The 11185-nt window shown below is 34.9% G+C and overlaps 3 protein-coding genes across 3 annotated transcripts; 2 read left to right on the top strand and 1 right to left on the bottom strand.

The window, feature by feature from the left end:
- Window positions 1-1086: 1086 nt before the first annotated feature.
- LOC133797235 (uncharacterized) lies at window positions 1087-3259 on the top strand. Its single transcript, XM_062235075.1, has 4 exons — window positions 1087-1360; window positions 1617-1863; window positions 1979-2031; window positions 2869-3259. Exons 1-4 carry the CDS (start codon window positions 1321-1323, stop codon window positions 3099-3101), a joined length of 573 nt encoding a protein of 190 aa, XP_062091059.1. The 5' UTR covers window positions 1087-1320; the 3' UTR covers window positions 3102-3259.
- Window positions 3260-3430: 171 nt separating this feature from the next.
- On the top strand, window positions 3431-6947 carry LOC133797234 (BTB/POZ domain and ankyrin repeat-containing protein NPR1). The gene is made up of 4 exons (XM_062235074.1): window positions 3431-4162; window positions 4455-5202; window positions 5919-6119; window positions 6460-6947. Exons 1-4 carry the CDS (start codon window positions 3647-3649, stop codon window positions 6720-6722), a joined length of 1728 nt encoding a protein of 575 aa, XP_062091058.1. The 5' UTR covers window positions 3431-3646; the 3' UTR covers window positions 6723-6947.
- Window positions 6948-8437: 1490 nt separating this feature from the next.
- LOC133797233 (heat stress transcription factor A-9-like) lies at window positions 8438-10655 on the bottom strand. Its single transcript, XM_062235073.1, has 3 exons — window positions 9727-10655; window positions 8871-9636; window positions 8438-8772 (listed from the first exon to the last, which is right to left on the bottom strand). The coding sequence occupies exons 1-2, from the start codon at window positions 10315-10317 to the stop codon at window positions 8902-8904; spliced, it is 1326 nt and encodes a 441-aa protein (XP_062091057.1). The 5' UTR covers window positions 10318-10655; the 3' UTR covers window positions 8438-8772; window positions 8871-8901.
- Between the last annotated feature and the right edge of the window lie 530 nt (window positions 10656-11185).

Genomic DNA, 11185 nt, shown 5'->3' with positions numbered 1-11185 from the left:
TACTTTTTCATGAAAAGATTTATTTTTATAGCTTATTATTTTATATACATTTTGGTTACCTCCAATACTTATTTTTTGAAACTTTTTTGTCTTAAGAGTCTGATTAGTCATTTTGAAGTTATATAATTGTGTCTTATTATTTAAGATACTTTTACGTTGTCGATTAGTCATTTTTTAGAAACTAATGATTTACAATAAAATATAACAAATTACTATATAACTTATTATTAAAAGTTACTTATAATAAACTATATAATAATTTTTTTTATATTATATTTAAAAGTTACCAAACAATATCGTAAATAATCTATTTTAAAAAAGTTACTTGGCATATTTTTAAATAAATTTAAGTTGTTTAGAATACATTATAGTATCTTTTAAATGTAAAATAAGAATACAAATTTTAATATATTAAATTTTGATCATGTTTAAAATTTAGTTACTTTTTGGTCAACACAATATAAAAAAGAAACTAAAATATTGCTTTTTATTCTGGTCATCTTCTCCGGCGACAGCCAAAAAACCTATACTTCTCATATATCAAAACGATCACCTTAAATAGTTGGTCGAGACAGTACCACTTTTGAGCCTAACCGACTAGTGATGTGGCCGGAAATTTTTTTTTGAAATTAAAGATAAGATAGAATGTAAGAAATTAATAAAAAAAATATAATGGAGAGAGAAAGACCCCCTACCATGAGAAAAGAACAAAAAAATAAAATGAAATAAAAGTTGAAAAAAAAAATATAAAAATGGTGAAAAAATAACTAATTGATAACTTATTAACATTTTAAATAATCAAAAAATTATTTTTTTAAACCCAAAAAAATTAGAAAATTAAAAATTTTGAAAATTTTCAAATTTATGTATATTATCTTTAGAATAAAATATTTTTTTGATGACGTGACATTATTTTTTTATAAATAAAATTTTATATTATAGTCTTACAATTGTAAAGATGCCTTAAATTAATCTTTTTTGTCGCAAAAAAAATTGACCATTATCTTTGTCAAAAAAAAATATATAACAAAATTATCCTTTATCTACATGACGTGGCATAAAAAACATGTTTACAGTGGATATATATCGGATACCGCCGCCGCTGAATAAAGTACTAAAGTGGGGCCAAACGCTTCCGTTGTCCAATCTGGCATATTCGCCCATTCTTTGCAAATTGCCAGCATCGACTCGACGACTCCTACCCAAACTGCTTCCTTCATTTTTATTTCATTTTAAAAAGAAAACTGCTTCCTTCCTTTTCTTTAATTCATTTCAATTCCAATTTCTACTTCTCCGATCGAGCACATTCAAACCCTAACAATGGCAGATCCCAAATTTGGACCGATCCACCCTCCATCAGGTACGAATTTATCGTTTTGTCCCTAATCAATTAAGGATCGCAGTTTTATATTTTCTAATCGCTGCTATTTTCGGATAAAATTGATTAATAACCATTTGAGTTTTATGTTCCATTTGATTTGGTTTGCTTTTTCTACTGAAACCTTTGAATCAAATTTAAGGTTAAGATTCTTTTGTCATTTTTTATTTATTGTTTTGTATACATGGCTGTACACCCCTAAAATGATGATAACTCGACCACCTAAATGTTGTATTAGATAAAGTACAAACACCCAATTTGTTTGAAAGGGCAAAGGAAGAGATTGAAGCAATAATAAACCAGGGAGAAAAATCACCAGCACATGCTCATCACAAGGAGACTCATGGGATGAGGAATGACATCGATGCGGAAACCCCATTGGAGGATGTTAGAGCTCCAAATTTGTTTGAGCGAGCAAAAGAAGAGGTTGAGGCTCTAATCCAAACAATCCATCATAAGGAGGAGTCTTCAACTTATGGAGGAAGGTAACGTAAATAATCCAAATTAGGAGCTTAAGTTTTTATATATTTATAAAGAATTATATATTTATTTAATTGTTCTTGGATTCTAATACTTGCTGTTTTGGGAATGTAATGGCAGGGGTGAAGATAGGAAGGAGGTCCACAATCAGCAGAAACCCTTTTCTACTTCAGGTATAGCTCATGAAAGTGATAGCCATTTCAAAATTTCAGGGGGATTTCTATGTGTTTTGGATTGAAGTTTTGTAAGTAGTTGAATAATGGTTTGTTTCTTCCTGTTTGAAAAATGTTTGGAGCTAAAAGAACTAACCCTTAGTGAATACCGACTGTGAATGGTTTTGATTGCTGTTCTGTGTATCAATATGTTTCTTGCTCTTGTGTACCTGCTATGTCATCAATGCACTGACAGTTTTGTTACTTTGAGTTAGGTATGGTTTTGTAGTTGAGCTTTGTCATGCGCAAACAGATTTTACATTAAATGGTTTATGTTACTTAGTTTTAACACCGCATTGCAGTAAACTCTTCTGAGTTTTCTTACTAGTTACTACATTGCTTGTTCTTTAGAATTTCCTTGTTTGGTTTTTGTTGTTTTTAATTTAATTATGGGATGGGCTTATAGATCCTGTGTTTTGTAACATGGTTCAAATAGACCTCTAAACCTGATTTTGATAAACAAAAATTGAGTATAACAATATAGTGCTTAGGCAGAATGATTCTGTTTTTGTTCTGAGTTGTTAATTTGATAAATTATTTGTGATTTTAGTTAAAAAAAACTTTGATCAAAATCGGGTTTAAGAATATATTTGAATTATTTTAAAAAATATAGAGTTCAAAAAGTAATTTATCAAAACATCGGATCTAAACAGATAATGAGACAAAATACAGAATCTAAAAATATATAAACACTTATGGGATTGACTTTGTTGCTTTCCACCCTCCACACCATTGGTTGATAAATTTATGATTATTGTTTTTTTAACAGAAATTTTGAAGCTCACTTAAATTTTGCAGATATCCATGTGGAGACACCCACTTTTATTGAGAAAGCCAAGCAAAAGATTGAACAATTCATACACCCTGAGAAGTCTCCTCACCACCACCATCATAGAGAAATCCATGGTTTGAGTGATGACATTGACGAGAACACCCCAATCGATATGGTGAAGGGGCCAAATGTTTTTGAAAGAGCAAAAGAAGAAATTGAGGCTGTTTTAGAGACAATTATTCATAAGAAAAACCTTTAGAAATATTTTTTTTGGGCCCAACGAAAGGCCTCGAATATTTATGGTGGTCGTTTGTTTGTGAAATAAAAGTGTGGAGCTTGGAATCAAGGATGTATAGACAAGTGTTGTCATTACTTACTATGATTGTACTTAAAGGCTAAATGATTCTTTTGTCTTGACGCAACACTTTTAAGGGTAATTATATGCGCATATCATTTACTCGCTAAGACAAGAAAATTTCTACCCTAAAAACATGCTGCACAAATATCAAAATAACTAGACACGATCTCGATTAAAAGAGAATCTGAACGAAAAAGATTCATTGGGTTCAGCTTATAGATTCCTAAGTGATATACATATGTGGCTTTTAAAAGAGAGAAAAATGTATATAATAAGTCCTCATATAATAAATATTCAATTTAGACAAAAAGGATAAGATCTATATAGTTTGGTAGTATTGGCTCGTCAACCATGTTCTTTTAAGCTTCTCTCTCCTCTTACCTTGGAGTCCACGGCGGCTATGGAGGTTCGATTCGAATTTATAACGACTTTTGGGATTTAGCAGCATGGATAGCAAAACTGGACTTTCCGATTCGACCGAGATCTTAAGCAATAGTAGTAGTATTTGCAACTTAAGGGAATTCCCTTCGGAGCCTGAGCCTTCCGATGTTGGCCTCAATCGCTTCTCGGAGAATCTATACTCAATCTTCGAGTCCCCGGATTCCGAGTTCTTTGCCGACGCCTGGCTCGCCGTGACCGGAGGTAGGGAAATTCCGGTACACCGGTGCATTCTCTCGGGGAGAAGTGGGTTCTTTCGGAATGTGTTCGCTGGGTCGAAGGATAGAGGTTCCAGGTTCGAATTGAAGGACTTGGCTAAGGATTACGAGGTGGGTTTCGACTCGGTGGTGGCGGTTTTGGGTTATTTGTATAGTGGAAAGGTCAGGGCGTTGCCGAAAGGGGTTTGTGTTTGTGTGGATGAGGATTGTTCCCATACGGCATGTCGTTCGACTGTGAACTTCATGGTGGAGGTGCTCTATGCTTCTTTCACGTTTCAAGTCTCCGAACTGGTGTCGCTTTATCAGGTGAGCTTCGTATCCTTGAGCTTTTTGGATTAATTCTGTATTGGGTTTCTTTTTCTCAAGAAAAAAAATTGTTAACTTTGTGACCTAATGTACTATACTTTGTGATGCGTTATAATGGTGTAAGAGACAAAGGACATCCTTAACGTACTGTTATGACGCTCATATATTGCTTGTAGGAATACATTATGCGTTGTTTTCATTTGTAGTTGTAGAATTTAGTTTAATTATACAGTATTGTATATGTATATGTTTTCCCTGATTAAGTTTTGATAGTAGGCCTTTTTTATTACAGAGGCACCTTTTAGATATCCTCGACAAAATTGCAGCTGATGATGTCTTGGTGGTTCTATCTGTTGCTAATATATGTGGAAAAGCTTGTGAGGGACTGCTGGAAAGGTGTACTGAAATTATTGTTAAATCCAAATTTGATGTCATTACTCTTGATAAGGCTTTACCACAACACACGGTTAAAAAAATAATAGATTCACGGTTGGAGCTTGGTTTTGACAATTCGGAAGGCCTTATATATCCTGAAAAACATGTAAAGAGAATACATAGGGCTCTGGAGTCGGATGATGTTGAGTTAGTCAGAATGCTACTGAAAGAAGGGCATACCAATCTTGATGATGCACATGCACTTCACTATGCTGTGGCATACTGTGATGCAAAGACGACGGCTGAGTTGCTTGATCTTGGACTCGCTGATGTTAATTGCAGGAATAATAGGGGATACACTGTTCTTCATGTTGCTGCAATGCGGAGAGAGCCTAAGCTTATAGTATCTCTTTTAACAAAGGGAGCAAGACCATCTGATCTTACATTGGATGGAAGGAAAGCACTTCAAATAGCAAAGCAGTTAACCAGGTCTGCAGATTATTTTAAGCCTACTGAGGAAGGCAAAGATTCTCCAAGAGATCGATTATGCATAGAGATATTAGAGCAAGCAGAAAGAAGGGCTCCATTACTTGGAGAAGCTTCTGCCTCTCTTGCTATGGCAGGGGATGATCTGCGGAAGAAGTTGTTGTACCTTGAGAATAGAGGTAATTCTCTAATGATTTATTGTTTTGCTTTTCTGCAGAAAGTCCCTTACTTACTATATATGTGCATAATAGAAAGGACCTTCTGTTCTCCATGCCGGCAAAAGGTTCATAATGGCCCCGTGACTCATCTTTCTTTCTTCTTGTCAGTAAGATATGCACTCCTAATATTGTGGCTCTCTCCTTATGAAAAATTAAAAATAAAAATAAAAATTGCATGCTAGGTAATCTATTTGTTATATGCTGCTCATGATCAAATGGATAGGCCTTTTCTCATGTGACCTGCCTGATGATGTTTTCTTCCTCTACCTCCCAAAAATATATGATAGAGTGCAGTTGTAGGACCCTGTTTTGAACTCAAGTTTACAAATACGAGTTTGGGGAAATTCTAGAATATATATAGTTGATTATGTATATGTAATTATTTGTTGCTTCATCTCATTTAATCCCCACGGTTCCACTTGAATATAAATAAACATTAGTTTTCCTGTCTTCTCTGTTAGATTATTCGTGCGTTCATTGACGTAAAAGAATCTATTTTCACATCAATACATTAATACATTAATACATCACGTATTGAATCATGACATGAAACACAAGAATATTACGTCTAAACTATGGGCAATTGTATTACGATGCCATAGGAGCAATACAAATTTTCTCAACCAGGCTCTGATTGATCAATGGTTATGGTGTTTGACTGTTAATATCTTTCTTAGTTGGACTGGCGAAACTTCTATTCCCCATGGAAGCCAAGGTCGTTATGGATATTTCTCAAATGGACTGCACGTCTGAATTCATAAATGGGCTAAGTTCAAAGAATTCAGCTGGTGCCAAGAGGACAACCGTAGACTTAAATGAGGCCCCTTTTAAGATTCAAGAAGAACATTTGATCAGGTTGAAGGAACTCTCTAGAACTGGTAAGCACTTTTACCAGTCTTTGTTTTCTGTTGAGCTACACGAAGATCAGTTTAGAGCTCACTAAGATTACCACTTCCCAGAAATTACTCTGTTACTTATTTTAGATCGTTTGAGTTTGAAAGTGTGTGGTTCTCACTTAATTGATATATAATACCTTGAGCTTGCATACTTTAGAGCCAAATAGAAATCTGATTGTATGGTAAAAAGGGTATTTAATCAACCAAATAAAAGGGAATTTGAACATTTATTTAGTTTGACAATTTAATATGATTTGTTAAATCAAAGAACGATTGAGATACATCCGTAGCTGTACTTAAGCGTGTTGTTTTATATGGGCAGTGGAACTTGGGAAACGGTTCTTTCCTCGTTGTTCAGAAGTACTCAATAAGATCATGGATGCTGATGACTTGTCACAGTTAGCTTATTTGGGACACGGCACTCCATCAGAACGGCTAGCAAAGAAAAGAAGATACATGGAACTGCAAGAAGTTCTAACAAAAGCATTTAATGAGGACAAACAAGAAATTGATCAGTCTGTTTTATCATCTTCTTCAACTTCAACTTCAGTAGGGTTGGTGAGGTCTAATGGTAAGCCAGCATAAGGAATATGTTTGTTGTATCATTTCTATTGGTTTCACCTTTTTTCTTTTTATGTTTTATATCATATGTCATACCTATAAATTAGTGAAGAAATACAAAGAAAAAAATAATAGAGATGGTTACATATGCATGATTCATAGTGATGATGTCGGTGTTATAATTTCATTTTCTTCTTCTGTACAAGTGGGTAAATATTTTAATAAGACCTTGTAAGTCTATTTTGTGTAGCTCTCTTATCGTGTAGTTGTGACTGTTTTTATAACAATACTAGGCTGGAGTTGGTCAGTTCTTTATTATCTACTTAGATATGAAAATGTGGGTTTCATCTTAAAAATTAATCAATTGGTGTTAAGTGGATTAATTATTTTTTTTATAAATATACTATTGTTTTTATATATTTTTAATGTAGGATTTTTTCATATTTAATATTCTCCCACATTTTGGACCGTAAAAATTATGAATGTCTTTAGATATAATAAGAATGTAAGTTGGAAAATTTATAGATATACACGCCGTGACTGAAACAGGACATAAAATCTAATTTGAATCGACATACATTGGCGTAAAAGTCCCAAACTGTGCGAAATCAAACGTGAGTCAATATACATTGGTCTAAAAGTGTCAAGCCGAAGTCAAGAGAAAAATGCATCAAAAGTCAAACTTAGATATGAGAGACTACTAGAATTAAGTTCCTATCTTAAAATCAAGTCGCGTTAAATAGAGAGATATTTTTATTTGCAAGAATATTGTTGTTGGTGATATTTTTTCACATCTAACACATATGCATGATTCATAGTGATGATGTCGGCGCTTTAATTTCATTTACCCTTCCGTACAAGTGGGTAAATATTTTAATAAGACGTTGTAAGGCTATTTTGTGTAGCTCTCTTATTGTTTGTGACTGTTTTCATAACAATACTAGGCTGGAGTCCGTTTTTAATTATGGTCTTAGATACGAAACTGTGGGGCCAAATCCTTTGTTTTTTAATACATATAAGTGGGTTATTAATGGGAGCAGAATCTAGATTCGTCTCTTTATGAAATTTAACTTTTATTTGCTTTCGAGTTCATCCCCCACCCCACTTGATTGACATGATGTATTAACTCTTCCTATCTCCTTCTGTGGTATGTGAATTGTCACATCCATTCTAACTTTAGTTAACAGTAATTTCGTTGTCTCATTAGACATGTGGCCTGGGTTGAACGTTATTTTTTTTTTTTGAAACGGAATTCCATTAAACAAACCACAAAAGATTATAAAGGTTGAACGTTCCAGTGTGTGGCATTAAAACCAAATTTAACTCCCACCAAATCTCTCCTATCAAGTTATGTTTTGGTTTCAAGGACAGAGACATTGGATAACCATGAACTCTTTCAGATGTTGGAAATCAGGAAGTAAAAATGAAGAGAGATAATTCCAAATCATCTTTATCGAAAACGACAAAATTACCTTATTAAGATATTTTTAATTATTCGCTTTCTTTTCGAGATATTGTGCATTTTTTTGTTCTTCCTTTTCAACACAGATGGAGTTGGTGGTATTTTAACGATTTCAATTAGAAAAGCACGAGATAACGAAAAATATCTTGATCGAAAACGACAAAATTACCTTATTGAGATTTTTTTAATTATTCGTTTTCTTATGGAGATATTGTGATTTTTTTTGTTTATCTTTCTTTCGATACAGATGAACTCGATGGTATCGTAACGATTTCAATTAGAAAAGCTATATGAGTAGAACTAAAAATGAGGCAGGATATTGGAATATGTACCTATTACACATTCTTACTTGATTCACAAACCACCAAAATATATGCACATCTGACCTGAGCTGAAGTTTTATATGCACACAATTTCATGCTCATAATCTTTACCCTACAAAATAAACGATAACAACAAAATAAAACTATTCAAGGATATCAACATTTCGAACTGTTCAAAAGAACATCATATCTACCCAAAAAAGTAATTACTTAATATGCTTCCTCTTCTATTTCCAAAACAAACGTCTTCTCTTTTCTATGCGTTAGATTTTCAGAGTCGAAATGCAACCTGCTTATACACATTAAAATTAATTAATTTATCTAATTTACAATGAGAAAATTATTATTTAAACCAAATAATTAAATGAAGAAGACAGACTAACTAACCTCCTCTGATTGTGAGTGAGCTCAACCAAACTCAAAGAATTGAGCCAAAAAAACCAGCATTCCAGTCCTCCTCATGCTTCTCATCAATCAAATCCTCCAACTCGTGATAAATCGTTGAGTCGTTCACCGCTAATTCTTCATCATAAAACGACGTGTCGTCCAGAAGATTCTCAGATACGACATTATAAACAGACAACACCTCCGAACCGGAACCGCTACCACCATCTGATTCCTCTTCCGTGGAGCTCACAAAAGGCGCCGGCGCATTCTCAGTCTCAGGGCATTTTCCGGCGGGAATAGATTGAATCGTAATCTGTTCTTGTTCTTCTCCACAGGGAAGAACCCGGCGACGCTTGGCGATTTGGCCAGCGTCGATGGTCTCTTTCTTCTGCGTTCTCTTATGGATCAGTTGATGAACGAATTTGGAATCAAGAATGGTCTTCGTGAGGAACAGCAGCATCTGCTGCTGACGAAACTCGGCGCATCGAATCCTCTCTTCCGCGGAGGTGATTTGGCACTGGGAGTTGTTCTGTTCTCTTCTCAGATTTAGGATTTCGGTTCTCAATGAGCTTTGATCCTCCTTCAGAGTGTCAATTTCGGATTCCAAACCGGATTTTGCAGAATCGGACATGGGAAGAGTCAGGGCTTCGTTTAGTTGTCTATTGTATTTGCTTCTTCTCTTAATGTTCTTCAGCAAATGCTTTTTTCCTCCCTGAAACCCTTTGTTCGCGAACTCCCAACGATCTGGGTCGATTTTCTTAAATCCCTAAGGTATCATTATAAAGTTTCATGATCAGAACCCAAAATCCAAAACTAAAAGAAATATATATTTACAGAGAGGAAGATTGTTACTCACGTAAGTATTGAGTTGGCGAATGAAGCTTGAGAAATTACAGTGTTTAAAGTATTTTGGGAGAAGATTTTTGGAGAACTCATGGGAGTCCCAAACGATGAAGCTATCTCGAGCTTGGCCCCATGAAACGATTGACTCAGTACCTGGGTCGTCCACCATTTGAAATGTCTTGTTCAGGAACGGCGGTGGTCCGGCCTCGTGTAACCCTTCCATCGGCACAGGAAAATCGAGCGGAGACGTCGAAGAACACCCACCATTAACGATATTATCTCCCTGCTCGTTTTCATAAACATCATTATGGATGACCTCTTCTTTGATTTTCGCTAACTGGCTCGGCTTATTCTCGTCATCTACAAAACCGTCCGGAGACGAAGGCGGTGAAGGAATGAGCTGAGGGTGGTCCGAGGTGGGAGAAGACGACGAAGTTACGTGTTCTTCTTCTTCTTTGACCGAAGCTAGTAGCACTGGCTCCAGGGGGTGCCCATTTTCGTCTAATGGGACGTCGTCGTTTAGCTCAGCCTCCCATATTTTGTGCAACTGGGTATTCGATAAGGGGGAGTAGCAAGCGCAGCCACCGTCGGCCACCGCCACCATCGGGTGATATTTTTGTTTTGGCGTTATATAAGTGGATTGTGGGTTCAGAAACTCACGGCACAAGAGTGTAATGGGAGAGATTGGCGCTTAGTAATAACTAATAATAAGTGAAACGCGAGAGACCTGGCTGGGTGGGAAGCAAGCAGAGCAGAGAGTTTTATATGATCCCATCACAGAGCATATAATGAAATTATATATTTATTTATCTATTATGATTTTGAGTAGAAGAAGATTATATGAAGGTGAATTTTGTATTATGTATTTAATATTTACGTTGTGACATCTGTTGGGAAAGAAAACGTATACGTGTATGTTCATTTTAAGGGCCAACAAAGGGACGACACGGTTTTCTGAATTTAGATATATACATATATATATATATTTAACTTTTGTTTGTGCCATTAATGTACTACTATAGAGTAATAATAGTATAGAGTATAGAATATAGACAGACACACACAAACATAGTAAAATCTCTATCGGACTCTCTCCATTTTTGTCCCCTTGTATATAGAGAGGATAAATCCCTCAACTCCCCCAACTCTTCAGTAACTTCCAAATCAACCCCCTAATTTTTATATTCTTATTATGTGCACCACCACCGCATTCTTAGTTTTGTTATTTATCTTAGGGGTGACATCGTGTCATGTTATGTCATGTTAGTATTTTCACTTGATCAACTATAATACGGTCTATTTATATTTTGTGTGAATAAATCTCAATTCTAATTGACATGTCTCGTGACAACTTATCGTATTCGCATGTCGATCCGTTTCTTCTCATGCTACTCATATTCGATTTGTTTTACATTTTTTATTGTATCAATTTATTTTTACTCATTTGACTAATATACAACATAAAAATATAT

This window comes from Humulus lupulus, chromosome 8 (assembly GCF_963169125.1).
Source record: "Humulus lupulus chromosome 8, drHumLupu1.1, whole genome shotgun sequence".
Taxonomy (NCBI): Eukaryota; Viridiplantae; Streptophyta; class Magnoliopsida; order Rosales; family Cannabaceae; genus Humulus; species Humulus lupulus.
This window is presented reverse-complemented; position numbering and strand designations above follow the sequence as displayed.